We start from the raw sequence: 24,482 nt of genomic DNA, 5'->3' as shown, positions 1-24,482 counted from the left end.
CTAACAGCAAAAGATGTTCAAGGTTCACTGGTTGCAGCAACTGGTAGACCCATGTATAGCGATGGCAATAGTCTTTCACACACCAACAGCTTTTTGCACACAGATAATCTGGCTATTAGCCATACTCTGGTTAGGATACACAGGTTATACAACTTTGATACCCCCCTCAAATGAGAAGCACTGTCATCATTAATAAAGCATTTAAGAGAATATCCTTATCCACCTATCATGTTGTTTCACCCACAGATAGATCAGTCTGTTGGCAAAAAAGTATGAAAAGTAGCTGCCAGCTACCCCCTCACTCTTTGAATGAACAAAAGTAGGTTAACCATAATGCTGTACAAGTTGGGTAAATATCATAGCGAGCCAAACCTCATAATGAGAGAATTTGTCTATATAAACTATTATAGGCCAGTTATAGCAGCTCCATACACTGACCCCAAAGTCAGGTTACTTGAGGAATGAGAATCAAGTGCATGTAGCCACTGACACAGCTCATACACTGGTTTATCAACAGATGCTAACACATGGTAAGTGTCAGTGTTATTTGAGTGGATCCCATTATTGCAGTGTCCACGCTTATGTGTAACCTATTCAGTCAAGACACACACTACACACTTGAAGTATTGATGAATGTTGCCAGTCTTTTCATTTTCACCAGCAGCTGTTTGATGATGGAGTCTTGCAAAATGCATTCATCAACTGCAATGCAATTTTGAGACCCCCATACTTGACATGGGTGTCCTATGGTGCTGTTGTTCCACAAGCACAGTGCATTTATAGATGTGTAATGGATTCATTAGGAATGCCCAGTTAAGGTAAATTGGTACCCAGAATAGTCTATAATGTTTTAAGAAGTAATGCCAACTCTAATAATTTTGGCAGCTGCAGAAATGAATGTAAATAGTGTGACCTTACACCAGGATAAAAATATGATTTGTTTAAAGAAGTGCATGACAAGGTGCCATGGTACTTGAGTGGATTAGTACAACCCCCTGGGAAATCATCCATTTTCAGCTCTTCGCATGGGTCTGAATCTAATTGCATGCTATGGTATTATATCTCTCTTCTCAATCCTGTTCATTGTCACTATACCTTCTAAAAAGCAAACCAAAATGATGAAGACACATGAGTTTTCTGTAAAAGCCTGTATTCCCTTGGAAGTATCTATAAATGGACAATACATGTCCTGTCTTCAAGGGTTTCTGTTCATTTCTGTCCTTTTCTTACAACTTTAAACCACACAGACTGTTCAGTGAATGTAGATAACCTCAAGCTGCGGGTTTGAAAGATGCATTGCTCTTCATGCTTCTCTTTCTTCCTATATGCCACTAAAACCTCATGAAGACCATTAGTCTAAGCTGAGAACAAAAAAATAATTGTAGGGGTCAATTTACAAAGATTCAGTGACCTCTGTGTTCATCCCACAATGATAATAATAGTCCATAATTAAAGTCAGAAACCTCAGCACTTGCTTGGTGCTACATCTATGCTGATTAGAGGTTAAAAAGGTCTCACCATTAACCTGAATCTTAAATTTGTGTCAGTAGGGGCACTGCATGAAAGCAATAAAACACAATCAAAGAACTAGTTGACAGACAACCATGTCAAATGCTAAGTCATCAATCATTTGGCACATCTTTTAACAGCATCCACACTCTGCTGGGTAAAGGCCTACTTTGTCTTTTCAGGCAATAACTGGAAGTGAATTTGGATAAGTAAATGTTTGGATCAGCGAGAGCGCTAGGATCAGAATTGTTTGTGTTGGAGTCGAAACACTGTTTGCTATATTGACCCCAGAGACGCAACTACAGTGAGATCCAGCTTTGACAGTTCTGCTTCTTGTCCGTCTGGCTGCTCTCCTCCCAGAATTTGTCACAATAAAATGTAACATCCTTCAATTAAGTTTTGCAAATGGTCCTATTTCCTAATTATGCTGTCAAACATCCAAAGTCAGATCGTGTGAGGTCTGTTTACCTGGAGCCTGAACAAATAAAAATACAGGCAGCTCAACTTAAATGAACTGCATTCCCATTTCAAACCTGCATGCTTTAACTGGCACCGACTGTAGACTAAACAATAGCCTGTGATGCAATACCTCCTGTCCAATCCACTCTCATTTCAGTTCTCATTGCGGCCTATCTGCAACAAGGATGCAGCATCTAACCCAGAAAAGAAACCCACTATAAATCTAATCGTTCTGAATATTATAACCTTGGTAATTAGACAACCAACTCATCGAGGTCACTTATTTTACTACTGATGAAAAATGGTTTCAGGGCATCTACCAAAAGCTTCACTGACAGAATGTGTGTGTGTCTCTTCAAGCCCTGAACCTTTATCACCAAATCCTGGGCAAGATTTCATGCAATTTGTGAAGGCAAATGTGTTCTTTTCACTTTCCCCTTTCCTGAAAACTCCACATGTGTGGATGAAAATGGCAGCCAAAGTGGAGTTTCATTCTGGCTCAGATGAGGTGAGGGAGCATTTACATTCCCTTGATCCCTTATTTTTTCTCCCTTTAGTGAGGGATATGAAACGTAACCATCCAGCATGACGTTTAAATCCCACAATCCAGCAGCTCTATGAACCTTCCTGCTGATCTAAACAAACAAATCATGTCACTGATTAAACCCAAATCAAAATGAATTAATATACAGTTAATTTAATGTATAATTTATCTAGATTAAATTAAATCAGAAGGCCTGAGGGATGCCACCAGAGGGGTGGAAATTATGACAGCCATGGCAGAAGCAGAGAACCTGTTTCCATGTTATTTGATTGGTCGACATGCTACCACAGCGCTCCACTGGATATGCACCAAAGGTACAATAAATGAGAAACTGAACACATTTTGAGCAGCCTTGAACAAATTGAATGTTTATGAGAAGTTTCCTTTGGGGATTTAGTTCTTGCACCAGAGGGTGGAGTGATTGCGTGGGCTCTCGTCATCTTTTTTTCCAATCCATTATAAAGACTCTTCTGTCATATGTGATCCTTTTCCTCCGTCATCTTGAGAAAGGAGATTAGAGCTGGGTCTGAATACTCTAAAGAATTATGTTGTTTTTTTTCCTTTTCATAACCACTTCTCTTTGACCTTGATGGAAACACGTCATGAGGTCAAGAATATGTGTGGCACAGAAAACGTAAGTTGGGAAGAGACAACCACAGTGCTGAAATAATCCAGCTAAAAGAAAACTTGGCATATAACGAAGTGGCAATGGTTGGAACTGACACCTGAATTGAGTGTCATCTTGAAAATATTGCTGGAGAAAGGACATGTGGGGAAAGCAATATCTTCCTCCTTTCAGGACAGTGCTGTTTTTCTCAGGCTGAAGAAAATAAAAGGGAGCACTGAAGAACCTTAAATGGGAGTTTTACTATTGACTTCAGTGCAGCATCTGACAGCCACTGTAGGAACTCTATCTTAAGGCAGTTTTGCATAGAGCGCAGAAGTCTCACCCTATTTCCAAGCTGGCCTTTGTTCTACTGGCCTCAGCTCCACAATACATTTTTTCACATAGAGTTTCTTTTATAGCCTTTCTGAAAAGCTGTAACATGATAACTGGGTTTTTTCTGTCCAATATGCTAAGCTAAATTTAGTCTTGTACTTGCTACAAAGACTTGCTCACCTCATCTTTCCAGCACTAAAATAAAACAGCAATTATTTCATCAGCAACTACTACTCCCATGAGGCTTTGATAGCACACTGATCCCTGAAACTTGTGGTTGTCCTCATCCTGTCCAGGGCAAAAACTGATAGGAGGCAGAGGGTAATTGAGCATTTCAGTGGAAGAAAATAATAACGTTGCATCTTCTGACAAACTATGTAGTGCAGAATTGTAGAGAATTTAAAGCTAAGAAACTATTATCAAAACTAGAACTTGACAGAAATTATAGCTTACAGCTACAAATTAACTTAGGATATGTATAATGTATTTTTGCATCCAGCTTTTTATTAGCTTTTCATTCCATTCACACAGACTGGCACAAACACATGTGTATACAACTGAAAGATACAAATTGCAAAATAATGCACAAAACACCTTCTCCCAAATCCAATTCACCCTCTCATCCACCCACACCACCTTGCTCATCCCTCTTGCAGCGTCGCAAGTCGTAAAGAATTTTAACGTCACGATTATACACAAACAAGAAGTAAAAGACTATAAATCACATACAATATACACATACTGTTATCTCCTTCAGAATATCTTCTGTATTGTTGTGTGATGAATTAGCCCACACTTCACACATGTTTGCATTTCCTACCCCTTGTGGGGAGGAAGAAAAACAAGGAAACAAAAGGAGAATAAATTATCTGTTGTTTGAGACAACTTCTAACTGAATTCCATTTTATTTATCTGCCATGCTTCGTGTGGGAATTTTGGAGATCCCCCCAGTCGATTCAAAGGAGGACAACATCCAGAGGAAAGTGTTTTACATGAATGAAACACAGAATTACTGGCAGAGGCAGAGAGAGTAACTTATCATCAGGAAATTCATATGACCATGAAAATCATGGCAACAAATTCTCAGGGGAAATAGATTCATTGTCTCCAGATTGATGCTGTGGAGGAGGTGTGTAATGTTTTGACTTGAGTGTTTCAGTGCAGCCCTTATATATGTCAAAGTTATTCTGTTTGACAGTAGTTAATGGGCCAGCATACAGTATCAGTCAGGTTTTGTTTCCTGGAAAACTTTATGTGTGCTGGAAATTATTATGTATGGTCAAAATGATTAAAGGTTCGGGTCTGTAAGGTGTGGGTGAAACTGCTGTCTATCATTTGCCAAAATGATGATTCAGCATATACGCCATTGTTACTCAAAAAGTCAAGAAGTTAACCAGCGACATCAAGACCACATCTCCAGCACATGACCTTGGTCTGTCAGATCAACCTTTGCTGACAAACCTGATATGACATTTTGAGTGTCTTGTATTATTCTGTGAATGAGAGTTCAATCATCACATCATTAATGGGTTTGGAGTGGGGCCAGTCATTCATGACACTGTGCTTTATAGCTTTGCCAGAAATCTCCGTGCTGAATAGAGAAGGTTGTAGATATTTTCTATGGAGCTATTTCCTGGCCAGAGGGTGCCTTTGATTAATGGCTTTTTCCCTGCAAAACCATTTAGGTAATCCAAAAGAATAATCTTCTCATGTCTTTGAAACCTGTAACTGAGCAGGTTGACAAGGGCTGGCCGTCCCCTCCTGGTCAATTACTGGGCTAATTAGTATTTATGGTTTTTGTCAACCAAGATGTTTTAAGTCAATGTCTTTGTCTTTTTGCTCTTCATTTGTGTTTGCATATCCCTGCTACTGCAATAATAGCCACATGTCTGAATAGGCCCTAGATAACCAATAGATCTAGGGAGGCTATTTTGCATGATTATATTTATTCAGTTCAAGTGGCGCCTTATCCAACAAAAGCAATTTACAGGCATATTGATCATAGGCTCTGTTTTATTAGTCAACAAAATCAGTTTTTATCAACTAAGGATTTCTCTTGCTCAGGAGAGTCCCAGTGTTGACTGATCCTGATTTGTGTGTACTCAAGTTATTGTTTTCTGTTTTTATTTCTTTTGAACTTAATACCGCCCATCATTCTCCAGACTGTTGTAAGGCTTTATAAAAATTCCCCCCAAAATCCATCTCAGTAAGTAAATATAACTGCTTCCCTTCAAAGCCTGTTGAGTGCTTCTCTTGACTCGCATTGACTGGGCATTGCCTAGGAGACTCAGCCTGCACTCTACACCACAAGTGTTAACGCCAATTAAACTCCTGGCACCACCCTGTCATTCTCCACATTCTGTGACATATGAGTGATAACACAGACCCTTACCTTCAGCTCTCATCTGACGCACATTAAATGGCACTAGACCTTAGCGTTTCCTGACATTTTGCAGAAATCGATTGCAATTTAATCAGTGTGAGCATGCTGCTATCAGCCACACTTGCACCAGCTGGTTTTTAGTGTTACCTGGGCTGAGCACTCTATGCCGGGGGTAAAAAAAAAAGATTTACAGCAATTTCAAAACTCTAACAATATGAAAAAACAAAAACAAAACAAGACAAGCTCACAGCATCAAAGTTGATAATAATAATCACAGATTTGATGTTCCTGTGAAAGCACATTTCCATTAAATTTGCACGCTATTAAATTTATTGTCTATTTTGAACACTCATTACTCCCTTTCTCCCTTCCTACTCTCTCTCTCTCTCTCTGTCAGTCTCTCTCAGTGTGTCTCCCTCTCTCACTTTCTCTTTCCCTCTGGTGGTAAGTGCAATAATTATCCCATTATTCTTTGAAGTCTTCGTGAAATCCAAGGCCCCAAAACAATCCCCAAACATGTGAATACATGGCGCTTTTAAGTATTTTGGGTCCTACGAGGTAGCCCACAGCTGGAATATTCTCTCTTTGAAATTCCAACAGGTCAAAACAAACCCCAAAAGAACATTATTTTAAGGAATAAAAAGCGTGGAGGCATGGAGTGTGTCATTTCCACGAGCTTAAAGGATACACAAACCTTTTCTTTGAGCAAAGGTGTACTGAGGCCAAAATTCACCTTCCAAAGATTATCTCAGAACTCATAGCACTGTGTGCCTTTTGAATCCTCATAATACCACCATTGCTTACGGGAGGTTTTTAAGAGACCCCACAAACACACACAGGCCCTGTTTATACCTAGCATTAACATGTGTCTTGGGTGATCCGATAACAAGTGGACAGGATGCGTATCCACATGCGTCTTGAGTGACCACTTTCCCGCTATATATGCAAATAAACATATACGTCATTTCTGTTTGCAAAAACCAAATGCATTGTTGTTTTTAACCTGAATTTGAATTTACTGTTTATCAGACCACAAATGAGACAAGATTTAGGTTGAAAAAACTATAGACGGAGTGTTTCTGGGGGCCGGGCCTTACTGATTACTGTACAAAAACACAACTTTATAATTTTATTCACTAATTTTGGTGAAACTGGATCATATTTTATGGAGAAAATATTTTCTGGTTTTGATGTCCTCCAGCTGCTCTGCTCTCTGTGATTTACGGAGCTTCCTGATGGACATATAGCTTTACTTGTTGCTAAAGTAACTGCTAACTGCTGCTAACTGTAGCTGCTGTTAGCTAGTTAGCTCAATTAGCTGTGCAGCTAGCGGTCCTATTAGCTTTAAAGATTAAATAAAGCTTTATTAGCCTTATTAAACCTCCTCCTCCCGGGAGTCCAAAGCTCCTATGATAGCGGTGTACCGTTAAACAACAACACTCCCCTGGTACTCTGAGCTCCCAGTCCAGACAGTTATCAGCAGTTAGCGGTTACCAGTCTATGGCGACTTTAGCAACAAGGAAAGCTATCTGTCCATCAGGAAACTCCGTAAATCACAGAGAGTTGAGGCAGAGCAGCTGGAGGACATCAGACAGCATGTTGTGTGTGTAGGCCTACTCCATCCACGAGAATCCATTTTGCTTGTTGTTGTGGCTTCTTCTTGTTGTTTCGCACTTTAATATGACGCTGTTGGTGCGCAAATGAGTACATACTTCTTCTTATGCAGAGGACATCTGTTGAGTAGACAGTCCTTCAGTGTGACCCAGGACACATTCACGTACACACCGCTAAAAGAATGTGGCCTTATGTGGTCTGAGCAATCAGATCTCAATGCGTCCTCAATGCGTCTTGGGTGCATTCACACCTGTACTTAGAGTTGTCCACTTGTGATCGGATCACCAGGCCGCATGTTAATGCCAGGTGTAAACAGGGCCACATAAGCCTCAAAGTAACTATAAATAAAGTCTATAGAGCTCAGTACTGAGATGACCAGACTGAGCCTTCAAGAGAGTACCCTGTAACAATTTCCAAACGACTTAATAGGGTGATAATGTATTAAAATTAAAATTTGTCTCTATTTTACGAAGCTGTTGAGTTGTATTGCCGGCTGCAGATTCTCACACATTCACAAATGTGCAAGCACACACAGACACAAGTTATTATCCCCTCAGCCTTTGAATTTGCAATTAAGTATGCAGTACAGACTGTCATCTTATACAGAGAATTTAGGCAAAATGAATATTCCACCATACACTCCTATTTCTATGCATATCCAGATGAAATATTGATTATGAATGGCAGCAAGAAACCTGGGCTATTAGGTGGAATAACATTTCACAAACATGCACTCTCACCTTAATTGAGTAGAGACATTAATACGTCAGTGATGTACAACCATCTGAGTCCTGCCTGCAACTAGGTATTACTCTGGGCTACTGCCTAAGGCCATACAAATATGAGCTGAAAATGAAAGCAACTCCATAACTGTTTGGATGGTGGATGCTCTGATAAACGTGATTGAAATACTCAAGATGTTTATGTCATCTCGGCCAGTGCTCTTCCCTGCCTCAAATCCACATGGGAGCAGGGAGAGAGGTGATGGTCAGCTAAATGATTGTCGCTGGTGCGGAACAGGGACATAACACCAAGCAACAGCAACACATGTTGATACATGCATGCAAACATGCACAAACTCTTAAGCATGCAGCAACACACTGTCAGACAACATGACACAACATGCATGCAAAGGTACACACTGTGAGCTAATTATCATGTGTAAACAAATTAATTACACAGTATGTTTCTCATTATAAAATGTATACTAAATGAGTAAAACATATGAAACCCCATAACTTATTTATTACAGAAAATCAGTGCAGTGTAATACATACTGTCATGGCTGCAAATGATCACCCAAAAGATCTGAGCAGAGGCTGTCATTAAAGGCACAATGTGTGTTACCGTGGCAACATCATAGAGGCCTCCATTTTTTTAATGCTGTGGTTGTGAACAATCAACGTTGCACCCAATCCCCCTGTGAATTAAAGGCACATAGCTAAATAAAGCTCAAGTACCCTGCTGCCACACTTCTACAATCCACTGTTTGTCTCTTCTCTGTAGGGAATTCTGTAACAACCTGTTTCTGTGGGGAAAAGTAGGCAAAGTATCAACACTCGACAATCAAAGTAGCTCTGTGTTAGCCAGAATGTCATTTTAAAACAATTACTCCAAAGACAAAATGACAAAACTGTCAAATTTTGATTGTCACACATGTAGGTCACAGTAATTGAACAACAACCCAACGCTGCTGTGTCTCTGTTCACTCCTTTACTGATTTAACACAATCACACAGCTGACATATTCTTTCTTGTCTTGTATTTTCATTCAGTGTCCTTGCTCCAGCTTGGTTAAATGTACCAAAGTTCAACTCCCCACGCAGTAACTTTTCCATTATGTTCCCACAACGACCTCTCTGACCAAGGTAATTACCTCGGCTCTTGAGTCATCGGAGTCAAAGATAAAGCCCACAGAGATCTTTCTGCATCAGATTAACAGTGTGGGTTTTGCAATCCTCGGAGAGCTAGAGCACAGTTGTTCATGCCAGACTTGCATGGTGATTTTTGCTTGTTTGTTTATTCATTAGCATTTGATCTGTCAGCCAAAGAAAAGATGTTTAGTTTGCAGGAGAGTCTTGTCAGCATGAACTGAGATAAGGTGAATGTAGTATTTAATTAAGAGGGTAGGAAGTCTTCCTGGTATCTGGGTACATACAGACACCACACAGCAATTGACCTTAAAGAACATGTCAAGACTTTATCTTGCTCCCATCAGCCATGGGCAGGAGTTGTGAAGACAGTAAATAACTAATGCTAGTTTATGACAGACTTAAAGGGAAAATTCACTCCAAACAGAGTCTACAATGTGCTGCTTTTGAACAATAAGGCCATTAACTTCGAACAAAAACTGTCAACCTAAGCTGCAAATCAGACCATCAAGATTTGCATTAAGCATTTAGTCATGTGACTGTTTCTAGAGCTGGTCCATCCACACTGGTTTTTCTTGATGTATTCAGTCCAAATTAGTTTTATATTTATTCCAGCAGTGAATCATTAAATGTCCTCATATCATAGTGATAAGGATTAACAAAGGAAGGAACACAGAAGGTAAACTACCAAGATCATTTCCTAAGTCAGCAGTGACACCTTGAGGTTTGAAGTAAAATGACATGTCATTTTCTCAATTGCTTGGTTCGATTTAGGTAAACTAAAAGATAATTGCTCAATCACATTATTTTAAAAACAACAAGAGTAAGAGTGAGAATAAAAAAAGGTAAAAGAATAAGAATAAGACCGAAATATAAACATAAGAAAATGAAGGGGAAAAAGGGAAAAGACACAAAGAAACAACAACAATAGACTTTTGTTAGGCATTTGAGCAGTGGTGGAAGTACTCAGATCTTTTACTTGAATAAAAGTAGCAATACTACAGTGTAAAAATACTACAAGTAAAAGTCCTGCATTCAAAATTTTACTTAAGTAAAAGTAAAAAAGTATTAGCATCAAAATGTACTTAAAGTACCAAAAGTAGAATGGCCCATTTCAGAATAATTTATATTATATTACTCGATTACAATTATTGATGCATTCATGTATTCATCACTTTAACCCACATTCTACCTAACATATTTAACATACTAAGGACAACCGACTGGGGTCCCTGGGGTCCCCAGTTGGTAGGATTAAGGTTAATGTTGCAGCTGGTAAAGGTGGAGCTAATTTTTATTTAAAAATAATAATTACTTAATACTCTGCTTAACCTGTAATAATATATCATAATTTATTAGTTGAGTAATATGTTGTGTTAATAATCTGAATCTGAAAAGTAATTCAAGCTATCAAATAACTGAAGTGTAAAAAGTACAGCATTTCCTTAAGTATTAAGTAGCATAAAATGGAAATACTCAAGTAAAGTACAAATACCTCAAAATTCTATTTAAGTATATGTACTTAGTCACATTCCACCACTGCATTTGATACATGTGTTTTCTATTGAAATACAATTTATATTTAACAAAAATTTTCTTCTGAACAATTATATACTTGTAACTGTTGGAGCGAAGGACTTTATTCTCTTGGTTCTTGTCAGAGATCAAACTGAAGCAAATGGAAGTAACTGGAGTGAAATAGCTTGCAGTTACTTCCATTTGCTCCAGTTTGATCTCTTACTGTATAGAAATGAAACATTCATACTGAAGGATGTCAAAAGCTTTTGCATTTTAACCATGACTGTTGGTAATAATTGTTGACCCTAGTACTTGAGATATATACTCAACTCTTATACAGGCAGTTCTCTTGTATTCTTTAGATCACACCTCAACTGTTAACAAGGTTAAGCTTGTTAAAATCTCAAAACTTTGTTTCTTTACAGGTGGAGAAGGCAATGAGAAGAACTGTGTCTACCAGTTTTATTCTGCTCATACATATAGAAACATCTGAATGCTAGCGTCATCAACCACCAGTTACTCTCAGGTACAATCCTCAGTTTGTGTCATAACTTCATCCTGTCCATTCTGCCCCTGCCATCTTCTAACTCCCATGTCATTTCAGATCCAGCCACTCCCTCCTGCCCTGCAGTAACCTCTTTCTTACCATTCCCATCACCTGACCTTCCCCAAATACCTGCTCACCTGTTCCCTATTTCTATAATTAGTCTTGCTATATATATACACCAGGCCAGCCCTTTCTCCACCTACACTTTGCCAGATTGTCTAGTTTGCATCTGCCCAAGCTCTCCAGCCTTTGTTTTGCCTGCAAACTTGGATAAGTTTGCCTGTTTTGACTGCCTTCCTGGTTTTGACCCTTTCCTGCCTTTTGATTTTGTAAATGTGAACTTTTGTCTTAATCTGATTGCCTTTGTGTCATGCATTTGGGTTCACATGCGCTGTTTCTCTGAGCCATTACACTTTGTCTGTCTTCGCCCCTTCTCCTTTTGTATTTCTTAGATTTTACCAACAGGTGGTGCCATAGCAGCTGGCAAAAAAACAAACAAAGGCTCTGATTCTGTTTCTTGTTATGAGCAGTGGTGTCCACAATGAGGTTCATGCACCACCAGCGGTCCTTGAAACATTTCCATGAGGTCTCAGACAAAATTACCAGACAAACTCAAAAAAACTGAGAAATATTATAGGTCATAAAAATAATATGTAACAAATATATACACAAAAAGATTGTGGTATACCAACATAGAAATATAACAAAATTGTGCTATAATATAAAGTGAACAAGAAACTGAATCAAGTTGCACTTGCAAAAAAAAATAAAACAACAGGAAGTCCTCTGAAGGTCAAATGGAATAAGCCCGAGAGCCCAGTTCAATATCAGTTCTTCACAAAGTCCAGGGTGCCAGGTTGGAAGTGTTAGGGGATATGTCTGAGGTCGGGGCAGGTCAGGATGAAGTGGTGTGGCAGATGAGGTAAGAGTGTGCAGTTTGGTGGACTCATGGTAGGTGAAGTGGGGTGCAGGGGTATCTTAAAAGATGAAGAATCCCCATGTGTTTCCAAACAACCAAGAGGAAAAGACCAGACATGTTGGTTATAGAATACAATATAAATAACAAAATGAAATTTCAAAGACTTTAGTGTCATTTGCACATTATATGCACAATATAAAGTCATACTATCACACAGTGTTACATACAGTGTATGAGAGTGCACTGAAGTAAATGGGAAAAAATGTTCATAGATAACAGACTACATTAGATAAATAATATATAATGAATAGAATTTGAATGAAAATTGAGAATTGAATGAGAACAAGGTGTCCACAAAGTAAACAGCAGCATATACGTTTGAGCAGATAGTGCTGGATGATAATAATGGTCGATACTCATATTAATGGTTCAAAAACCGCTATTATGTAAAATGAAGTCTTATTGTCTGGGGATTATTATGGTCTGCTGAGAACAGAGGAGATTGCAGAACCTTGTGGCAGCTGAGATGAAAAACATGTTGTAGTCTGCCTTTATTTATGGAGCTGCCTGCAAGAGAAGGAGCTGCCCTGGGCACTAAGGGATCCACGCAGGGGGTGAGAGTTGTCTTCCATGATGGCTGATAATGTATCATCTTTTTCTGCCCCACCTCCTCGAGGGAGACCCTGGGAGGCATGTTCTCAGACTGCCTGCTGTTAGATTTCTTGTATCCAAAGATGTTTTTCATGCCCCTACAAACTCGCTCACATTCTTCTGCTGCAGTCTGTCCTCATTCTTCAGTACCAGTTTTTCCCTCCTGTTTCTTCTGTACCCACCGCAGTTCCTCTTTGTCCCTGACATAAAAGACCTCTTTGTGAAGACTCCCCCAGGTTTCATCGTGGGGGACCCAGGACTTGTTGGAAAAACACAGCACCTCCCTGATGGACACAGTGTTTGATTAGATTATGCATGATGCAGTGTGTCAGGCTGTCTGCAATGTCCTCCCCTTGCAGTCCACTCTTCCCAGTCCCTTTCTTTGAAGCGGCCTCAAGGCCTCATCTGACCATCTTGTCATTATCCTTGTGGTCACAGGTTGTTTCAGTTCCAGAGACTTCTACACAGGCCTGCAAATACAGTTTGAATTGCCCAGCAAGATACAAGTACAGGAAATGGTGATTAAAGGAGTATTTTCTTTCAATTTATAAGTAGATCACTTGTGCAAATATTCATAGGGCCAAAAGCTTTAGAGTTTTAGAAACTCAGATAATACTAGTACAGTACCCAAAAAAAGTTCCTTGCATAATGTGTTCACATAATAATCTTAAAAAGCTCTGTGTTGTGTAGTTGTTTGCCGTGTAACATTGCTTCTGACGCAACAAAGGCTTGTGAGTGCCCTGACAGTAATGTTCCTGCCAGACATTAGCAGAACAGTTCATTGGGATGCTGAGTGTTCTTGTATGCTCCAGCTGGACACAGTTGACAAAATGCGACGCACCATCTGTAAGGAACATAGATCAGAAGCACTACCCATCATCCTCTGTGGCACAGCTCCAACTCCATTTGTGTATTTCTGACCTTGGAGCCCATAATTGTTAGTCATCATCATTTTCTTCCAGTCATTTGTTATGCTGATTCCTTTTGTGTGTGCGCGTATGTGTGTGTGTGTGTGTGTGTGTGTGTGTGTGTGTGTGTGTGTGCGCGTATGTGTGTGTGTGTGTGTGGAGAGAGAGTGCTGTCTTCTGCTCCCAGTTGGTGAAGATTATGTTCAGTGTCATGGAAGACTTGCAGAGATATTCATTGAGGCTCGTATCATGCATTGCCTGTGTGTGTCTCATGTTCCCTCTGCACATTGTGACCATGGATAAACATGAATTATCATACTGCAGAGAGATGCAAACATATGTGTGAAGACTCAAAGACAAAAAATTCACACAACCAAATTTGAAAGAATATTTCATTAATATTCAAAAAAGAAACCTAATTTCTCTCATTCAGATGTTTGTGTTTGTGATGACAGATATTTTAGTGCAATAAGATATAAGCCAGCTGCACAATTTGCCTATCACATTGCAACAAACATAAATGCAAATTTATGCAGAAATTGTGGAGTAATGATGGGGTTTAGCTAATGCTGAGGGTCTAGCCCAATATGCAGCACAAATCTCTGAAGGCAGAGGAAACAGAAGCACAAATGAATTGCATGCAGGATGAATACAGCCTTCATACTCTTTAATATGAGCCACAGGCAGTGTCCCTGATGTGCTTGTTCTCCTCCCATGTGAGCAAGAGCCAAGTGGGGAGGATGATGGATATAGCTCCACAAGGACACAGCAATATACAACGATACTTGACATGTTTCCACATGAGTGCTACTGCGTCAGGTTGAAAAGGGCATGACAGGTCTTTTTTCTTTACCTTTTGTCCTATCACAAAACTAACGCAACAGCTCGTATGCAACATGTGCCACCAGTTCAGATTCTGCATCTGATAAATCAAAATGAGAGAAGTGAATAATTCTCTCTAATTAAACCCTTGCGAGAACGGCTTCCAGGACTGTTTGGTTTTCATTAAGATCAGGTGAAAACATACTCAGTAAGGCAGATGAGTCATACTCTGTTACTATACTTTACTATTTAATTCTAATAAACCAACAGGCAAATATTGCACCATTTCAAGAGTAGGCCTATTACTTTTAATTTTCAAGTTTTCTACTGGCATCAATACACATCCTCCCATGGCAAGTCTTCATGCATGCAGTGGATGACATGATTATTAAGGCTGTTCTGCACAGGCCATGTAAGTACTTTAGTGCTGCTTTTGATGAGTTGAAATGGGATCAGTGTGACAGTTTATTCAAGGGTTTGCTATTACCTGGAAACTCAACAACCTCTGGCAGACAGTGCTGATATGGTCTTAAAGTTAACAGTCTGATCAGCCGAGCACTTGCAGGGCACCTTATGTACTGTGACTGGATCAACAGCTTTTTCTTTTCTTTTCTTTTTTTTCAGGTGAGATGTCCAAAAATAGCAGCTGGGATGTAAATAAACTGCACTGCCAGTGTGATGTTGGAAAGATGAATCAATCCCTGTAAGGTGAAAATAAAGACTCACTGTCACCAATGTTTTAGGCTGTATCTCTCGCTCCCCAGCTACCTAACATTACAGGATTGACAGATTATGAAAAGCTGATGTAACTTGCCATTCCGGTGAAGGTTTTGTTCTCAGGATGAATAACACGATAAGCGGTTTAACAACCCGTTTGAGCGCAGAAGCACTCCTGGCCCGGGGAATTATTGATTTTATTTTTTTTTTGGGGGGGGGGACATCTTTTCTGTAGGTAGGTCAACATCTTTTGGGGCGATGTATCTCGGTATGATGCTCCAGTGAGCTGATTCTTTGTGCATGAAATGACTTGACATCCTCCCGACCACCGAGTGTGCGTGCGTGCGTGCGTGAGCGTCCACGGAGAGAGAGAGAGAGAGAGAGAATAAGCAACTTTGTTACCAGGCATAGCTGTGTCTCCTCCGGCACAGCGTGGTAAAAGAGAAGCATTTGGCAGTTATGTTTGATCAGCGTTTCTTTCATCCTCTCCGGTGCATTAGAGACGACGAACGTGCACGCATTGAATAGATCCTGTTTCCTATTTCGTTTTGACGGATTAAAAATAAAAGATGCGCTGAAATACCTAACGAGCCTACATCTTCATCAATGTGCGTGAGGTATGTGTTTCTACCAGGAGTTTAGACAGAAATTATGCAGGGCGTCTTGAGTCTGACAAGGCGTGCAACTGTGATGCAGAATATCAGCTAAACCTTCTGTAATTTACATAGCTTTAAATTCAAACCAGTATTTAATTGCATTTTTCATGTCTTAACAAGCAAATGCGATATGGCTTCCCCTCACAGCGGATTTAGACCATTGTTTTGTGCTTATGTCTTGCTTTGACCTTGCTTTTTGTTACTTACATAGCTTGAAGGAGTTGCTTTCTACCCTGCTTTTGTTTGAGCCATTTTAAATCAGCAGCCACACAGCCAGAAGTTACATCTGGGTAACAACAAATAAAGCTTTGACTCATGCAGGCTACAGCTTGTGAGGAAGTTGCTTTCATTGCAGTCTGCCTGTTTTACATCACCATGTATGTCTTTTATTTCTAGATGACATTGAGGATATCTTAGCAGGACTGTGAGCTCGGCCATCATTTGCAGGAAAATGCATCTTTGGATTTTGTATGTTTTGCTGAGTGCAACGTCAATGTGCACTGTTGAGATGTTTGGCAGTTATGGAGAAATATGTCAAAGACTGTGTGCCTGTGAGGACAGAGAGGGGATACTCACAGTGAGCTGTGAAAACAGAGGAATTGTAAGTCTCTCACACATAAGCCCAGTATACTTCTCCCAGTATCATCTGCTGCTTACAGGGAATCTTTTGAAAAAGCTATCTGCCAATGATTTTGTTGAGTACAAAGGACTTAAAATATTACATCTGGGAAATAATGACATATCTGAGGTTGAAGCAGGAGCTTTCAATGGACTTCAGGGATTAAAACGATTACATCTCAACAATAACAAAATTGATGCCTTGAAGGAAGAGTTTTTCTTTGGCCTTGAAAGTCTGGAGTATCTACAACTTGATTATAATTATATCACTCATGTGGCGCCAAATGCCTTCAGCAGGCTTCAACATCTGGAGGTCCTGATACTAAATGACAACTTAATATCTACTCTGCCCATGAACATTTTCCAGTATGTACCATTGACTCATTTGGACTTAAGGGGGAATCAGCTCAAAGTGCTTCCGTACTCAGGTCTGCTGGAGCACATGAACAGTGTTGTGGAGTTACAGCTGGAGGAGAATCCGTGGAACTGTTCCTGTGAGTTGATTGCTCTTAAAACCTGGCTCGAGAGCATATCATACACAGCTTTAGTCGGCGATGTTGTTTGTGAGTTCCCTTTTCGGCTTCATGGGAGAGATCTTGATGAGGTTTCAAAACAAGAGTTGTGCCCGAGGAGAGCCATCGCTGAATACGAAATGCCACCCCAGCCGCATTTGAGCACCGATGCATACTACAGGACCACGCCAGCTCTAGTCACAGACTCCTTCACCTCATCTGGGATTGCACGGTCCTCATCAAGACCCACTAAGGGACCTCGCCAGTCAGGCAAATTAAAATCAAGACCCACTGCTCGCATCCCATCTAATAAACCACAAAATTATGGCCAAATTATTTCATATCAGACCAAATCCCCCGTGCCTTTAGATTGCCCAACTGCCTGTACCTGCAATCTTCAGATTTCAGACCTTGGCCTGAATGTGAACTGCCAGGAGCGAAAGATTGAGCATATCTCTGACTTAAATCCCAAACCTTACAATCCCAAAAAGATGTATCTAACAGGGAATTACATCCCTGTGGTGCGTCAATCAGATTTTATTGAGGCGACAGGATTAGATTTGCTTCATCTTGGTAACAATCGAATAGCTCGCATTCATGACAGAGCTTTTGCCGATTTGACACATTTAAGAAGACTATACCTTAATGGGAATTTGATTGACCATCTTACATCTGATATGTTTTATGGATTGGAGAGCCTACAGTTCTTATATTTAGAATACAATGTAATCAAAGAGGTTGCTTCTGACACCTTTCTGCATGTACCCAGACTTCAGCTTCTTTTTCTGAACAATAACCTCTTGAAAACTTTACCAGTCGGAACATTTAATGGCCTGACATTAGCCAGACTAAATCTTCGCAACAACCATCTGCGATATCTGCCAGTCAGTGGTGTGCTAGATCAGCTTACAGCACTGGTGCAAGTCGATTTGTTCGAGAATCCCTGGGATTGCTCTTGTAGCATACTGGAGTTGAAGATGTGGCTGGAGCAGCTTAGCACAGGCACAGTTGTAAACAATGTCATCTGTGGCTCGCCTAAGAGGCTAGCTGGGGAGGATATGAGATACATTAAGACAGCTAATTTCTGCCCTAATAACTCTGATATACTTGCCTCCATGATCCCACCCTCTGAAGAATCTTTTCCTGGCAGCACTATCACCATAGAAACATCCTTGGACTCTGACACACAATACAGCACCATTCCTTTATCTGTGATGATTCTTGCCCTTCTCCTCATGTTTATTATGTCTGTGTTTGTGGCTGCAGGATTGTTTGTGGCAATGAAAAAGAGACGTCAAAAGAGTCAAAACGAGCAGAATAGCTCCATGAATGCTTGCATTAGCTCTCTCAACATGGAATATGGCCTTTACAAAAAGGGATCCATTCCCAAAGTCAGAACATCTGCAGGACATGTATATGAGTATATCCCACCTCCCACAGAATCCACATGCAGAACTACTGCCCACACCCCGATGGACAGCAAATCAGTGGATGGATTTAGAGACTTTGATGAGCTGAGCAGTGCTTTTCTGGGTAACTCAGATGAAGAGGCAGCCAGTAATGTAATAAACTCAGAATACAGTGCCACTACTCCAGAGGCTCTTAACAAGCCCTCCACTCCTCACCAAGATGATCTGTGTTACTACAAAGATGTACTTGAGCCTGACAAACACACACGCTACAGCAATACGTTACCATGCAAGCATACAGCGCATTCATCGAGTCAGTATACCTCAGACTTTGATGCAAGGCATCAATATGTGCACCCAGAGAGAATACAACAGACAATACTCTATTGTACAGCACCAAGTACTGTTTATGTGGAGCCCAACAGGAGTGAGTACTGGGAACTGAAAGCAAAGCTTCATATTGATCCCGATTACCTTGAGGTTCTTGAAAAACGAACAACATTTACACAGTTTTAAGAGACTTGGCCCCTGGACGGTCAGAGTAGATGCATTGATGCAATGTATCCATTTTAATCAGGAATCAGACCATGTTTAAAAAGCAGGCATAACTATTTTATCACCTTTATTAGTACAATGTATTGTGAGTTACAGTATGCTTTTCTGGGAATCATGCTTTATAGGACTGAATGATAAAGGGGAACACTACTCATTTTAAAGTATCACTTAACCCTTTATCCCTGTGGTGTTTAACAGTTTGGTTTAAATGTGTAAATATGAACGAGTAACTAGAGATTCAGGGCTCTTATGACTCATCCCATCATAAAATACATCCTAGAGCTGTTTCATTGACAATAATGTGAGACTGAGCTTTTACTCTCATATTAGCTGCATTTCATGAGTGTTAATGAACCGTGCAGATGATATGTCCTTATCCCAAAATAAACCAGGTTTTTGTTACAGTTATATGTATGGCTCCCAGTTCTGTCTTTTCAAATGTACCTAAAACCTAACTCATGCATGAGACAAAGTCAAATTTATTCTGCAAGTAAATTTATCTGTGACCATGAATTTGACCTGCGTGTAGGTGTTGAAAAAAGTCACATAGGCTTCACATCTGTTAGGAAAAATGGAGTCAGACACATTTAGTGAGGTAGTTTGTACTCCAGCATGCACAGTTCTGGGATGATAATATTAAATGCATGAGATCATAAAACAAATTCCAATGTAATAACTCAAATCACAGATTATGAGGCCAGTAAATCTCTGCTCCCTTGTTTGCAGATTTGGGAGAGAATAATTAATGAATCCTAAAAATATACTGAACTGACCTACTGCATATGGTGTTCCTTCAGAGGCTCCCCTCCCCGAAAACAACTGCACTTGTGGATTATGGACACATGCTGCACTTGTTTTGAGTTAAATATAAATGTATTGTAACTGTATTCAGAAATGTTGTAACTAAGAGATTATAATCACAACTGTATTCAGATGTATTATAACTGAAAGAAAAGCTTTAATTGCAGGTCTATAGCATATGTCAGAAATATGTACAAGTATATTTTCTGGCATTTTACACGAACATACAGCTTGAAAACACACTTGTTGAAATTGATGAATAGTAACAAGTGTCTTTATTTAGTTGTACCAGAACCAAAGCACTTCACAAAAAATCAGCTCATAATATATGCAAAGTTTGACACTCAGAGGGGTACATCAAAGCACAATCCTGTGTTTTATTGTACCCTTACAACCTTTTTTTCTTTATTATATGTCTGAATATTCTTCCAGTTGCAATACATTTGAGTTCTGTTTGAAATTCAGCTGAAAATCTTTCAAATCTGTTGGCCTCTGGCCCATATAAAACATGTTTTAAATGACTATTTTTATACAAACAAATCTTTCTTTTCTTTCTTTTTGTCTTTTACAAAAATGCACTATTGACTTCTCCAGGTCAGCAATGATGTCACTTTCTGATATGCACAACATGGTAACACGTGCATATAGCCATAGAAGTAGGTTTGATAACTGCATACGTAAAAGTAACACCATAAAAAATCTTGCACTATGCAGATATAGAGTATACTTAGACAATCTGTACTACATACCAACAGCCCATCCCTTCAGTCACCAACCAACACTCACAAACATGATATTTAATAATATCATCACATCCCATAAATGCTTATTAGAAAGTTAACACACATGAATATTCAGAGGTACTTTGGTACCACATTTTGGATAATTACATTTTTTTAAGATTTCATATATTTTTAATTATGTGTTTTTAGGGGAATACAAAGTGGATTTGTGTGTATTGCATTATAATGAAAAACACTGTCTCGTTATTTGGCAGTGTTTGTTTAATTTGTTTGGTGCTAGGTTGTATGAAATCTGTCAGTTTGACTGCTATTAGCAGTCTCTGTTTCTGTCTTTAAGGAGGGATTGATTGGTAGTGTAACAAATGTGTAAAGGTCTGCAAGAGCTTTAGCTATTAGATTGTAAAGCACAACAAATGAATGCAGTAGTTGAATGGATACAGCCGTCTTTATGCATAAAAATGTTCTATGCGCTGAGGCAAACAAGGAACATCATCCAGTTGTAATGCAGTCTAACCAATTTCTGGGTCAATAGTGTAAGCCCAGAAACCTGACTTTCCCTGAGAGTTTAATATACAGAGTAATTTCACATCATATGCAGTATTATGCACTGAACCTGTCATCTTAACTCAGCTAATTAGAGGATATGTTGGTACCGGACCTTGTCTGCATGTCACCACATGTTACACTGCAGCATTAGTCATGCTGTTTATCAAGTGTACAGTCTTGGTTTGTTGCCTTTCACATGTTCAAAGTCATTTGGTGATTATTTTGTCACTTGACCTGTTTTTGCTGTTTGGAAATTCATCAGAACAAATGAGATGAAATCTACACAGTGAAGCATGATGTAAATCTGCACAGGTTTGTACTTTGTTACATGTAGGTTTTTTTTATCAATATATTGCTGTGAAGTTAGTGGTGAAAACACTGTAAACATGCAAACATGCACAGACAGATACACACAAAATGTTTTTATTGTGAACAGTGGCCGACATCTAGTTAACTGTTTCAGATCTCAAATAAATAACTCTTATTTTAAATGTGTGGTAAATGCTGTACAGCCAAACTAATGCAACAGATGAGAAAATAGCACATCACAAAAAGGCAAATAATTTAGTTTGCCTTTTTGGAGGGAAGTCCTACACTTTTAACATTTTACTTGTCATGGCGTGTCTTTCAATGTGTACGAATCTTGCAAAGGCAAGTGTGTAATGTAACGCAGCATTTACTGTATATAACCAGGGGAAAAATGTTTTTCTCTTTCAGCTTTTTATAATCAATGACCAAATTCAGATTTTTGTCACATGAGAGACTACAAATACATCCAAAAATCATTCAAAAATATGTTAAATTGAAATGTGACTGTCCTGTGTATATGTGCAAATGTTTAATTTGCAAAGAAGAGGTCCAGTCAGTGTCTTATTCTTATTCTAATTATTATGTTTGCTTTTGTTTTTGTTTTGTTTTCATATGAAACAGTGATTTTCTATGTCAACCTCAGATTTGTAAATAGAACACTTCATCAGCATTTCCATGCAAGCTTGCATCAGCTCTGAAAAGCAAAAACCTGGTCTCTTTTAGCAAACATGCAGTACAACTAGGAATATGTGGGGTAAATATATCTACAATGTGCTGTTTCTTTAGTTGTTAGCTGATGAATAAAAGATATGCATTCATTTGGTATACCCTTGTCTCTGTGTTCCTGTTGTGCCACCCTCTAAAGCATGGTGTGTGCAGTAAATGTCATAGTGCACAGGGAGGGCAGATTTTAAAATGTTGCACAAAACCCATTGGCATTTTTCAGAACATTACTAAAATTACAATATCCAGTTCAGATCAAGCCATTGTCTTGTTTCAATTAGGCAAATGGGAAATAACGAAAAGGGCTGTGTTGCATAATCAACATCGAGATGGCATAGTTTATGATGCCTTAGTTTTACTCAGCGTCACCCAAAGACATTTTGACTAAGAGCTTAAATGATCAATTCTCTCATGTATAAATGAAATGATTATCTGATGCCCAAAGTGTTCAAACAGCTGCACAAATAGCAGTAGCAGAACAGGCCTAGGGCAGTATTACAAAATGTACTTATAACAAATATGACTTTCTTGTACACATTTGAATTCAAAATGTTTGTTCTCGAGCTTCTTGTGCCAACTGTGATGTGCACAAAGCTGGAATAAGGATATCTGACCTTACTGTAACTGTGCAATATGAACACATCTGCATGCACATGCTAGCAGACACTTGCAGAGAAACTATATTCTTAGCAGACATACTGTAGCTTTGTGGAAGCCCAGTATCCATGGAAACATCCAATTACCTGACATAGAAAAACAATTCTAGAGCAAGCGGTACTACGCTGACACGCTGAGTGTGAAGTAATCTGTAACTCATCTTTTGACATTTATGTGATTACTGTATGTTGCGCATCTCTAAATTGTACACATTGTATATGAAACTGACTAAAGAAGACTTGCAATAGAATACATCTCCCTGCATTGCATTTAGGCGTGACTGACAAACACAGGATCTGTGTCTGAAAATAATAATAATTTACTTTAATAAGTCAACTAACCACTGTGGCTCACCTTTGACTCATCTGTTTGTCAAAATGATGGTGTTATGTTGCTTAGCTGCTTGAAGACCCCAATTTTGCTAGGCAGAGGGAAATTAGGGCAAATCTACATTATGTAAGCTTGAAGAGATGTGTCAGGCAGTGTTAAGACAGCATATGACTGTAAGCATTCACCAAAGGAAAAACCTTTACTATCAGGCAAGCAAACACAGTAGAAATACTACTGACTCAAAACTCCTTAATACATCTCTCTCCCTTTCATAGTGGAAAGCAGAATAGCATCTCACATCTGGCAACATATGTATGGCTTCCAGTTTCTAGTCTCAGACTAGGTTTCTGTCCCTGAAGCTTTTTCAGACTTCTGTTTGCCTGTGCAGTAATGCTTCGTTTCTCTCTTTCTCACTTTGTATGCATGTGTGTGTGTGTGTGTGTGTGTGTGTGTGTGTGTGTGTGTGTGTGTGTGTGTGTGTTTGAATGTGTGCATAAATTATTGGCTCAGAGTGTATTCATGCTTGCCTCAAGGACTTCAGCAGCCAATGTAGCAATACCTTTATCCTCTCTTTTTCATCCTTCAATGTTTTTGTTTAAAAAACCTTCACACAACTCACCAGCAAAGTAAAGGGCTTCAGTAATAATTGATGCATTACATCTTGAACATAAACTGCCATTTATCTGTGTCCTGTGTGCTTGTGTATGCTGTAGATCAGCGTACTGTCCATTGTTTTAGATTGATGTGAAGAGAGATTACATGCTGCTGGGCTAGAGTGGTATTTACAAACCCAGAGAGGGGGATTTGGATTCGGGATGTGCTCAACTTTGCCAGTATATTTGCAACAACTGGAAACAGTATGTGTGAGACACACTAATATTTATGAAGGCTTATCCAGGCTTATGACTGCCAACCTGAGAAAAGTGACAAAATCCTTCTTCATCCTCCCATTTATAGTACTCTGCACTAAACATGAAAATAATATTTCACATCAAGAAAAAAGAAAAGCTTTGGCAAAAGGCAAAATAAAATGTTGTATTGTGAATACAGTGAATTGATGTTTATAAGAGGCTTTCATAGCTCTTGAGTGCTCTGTATTACAATGCCAGACTGTTGGCTGTATGCATAATATCATTCTCTGAGATTTCCTGACAGTAGCTAGACAAATTAATACAATTCCCCAATTCAAAATGATCCACTCTGAATATCATGTTTTCCCTCC

At 39.2% G+C, this 24,482-nt stretch overlaps 1 protein-coding gene across 2 annotated transcripts; it reads left to right on the top strand.

Moving 5' to 3' along the window:
• The first annotated feature begins 15,010 nt into the window (after positions 1 to 15,010).
• Positions 15,011 to 22,375, top strand: slitrk5b (SLIT and NTRK-like family, member 5b). 2 transcript variants are annotated; one of them, XM_044217840.1, is made up of 2 exons: positions 15,011 to 16,009; positions 16,454 to 22,375. In XM_044217840.1, the coding sequence occupies exon 2, from the start codon at positions 16,509 to 16,511 to the stop codon at positions 19,110 to 19,112; it is 2,604 nt and encodes an 867-aa protein (XP_044073775.1). In that variant the 5' UTR covers positions 15,011 to 16,009; positions 16,454 to 16,508; the 3' UTR covers positions 19,113 to 22,375. The 2 variants fall into 2 exon arrangements, with proteins under 2 accessions (XP_044073775.1, XP_044073774.1); XM_044217839.1 differs by having other exon boundaries at positions 15,012 to 16,018.
• Positions 22,376 to 24,482: the final 2,107 nt, after the last annotated feature.

Source organism: Siniperca chuatsi, linkage group LG12 (assembly GCF_020085105.1).
Source record: "Siniperca chuatsi isolate FFG_IHB_CAS linkage group LG12, ASM2008510v1, whole genome shotgun sequence".
NCBI lineage: Eukaryota > Metazoa > Chordata > Actinopteri > Centrarchiformes > Sinipercidae > Siniperca > Siniperca chuatsi.
The sequence above is the reverse complement of the archived record's forward strand: the minus strand, read 5'-3'. Positions and strand labels throughout refer to the sequence as shown.

Bases quoted from the DNA above. Each gene is read 5' to 3' on its own strand.
- slitrk5b (XM_044217840.1), top strand. From the start codon at position 16,509: ATGCATCTTTGGATTTTGTATGTTTTGCTGAGTGCAACGTCAATGTGC.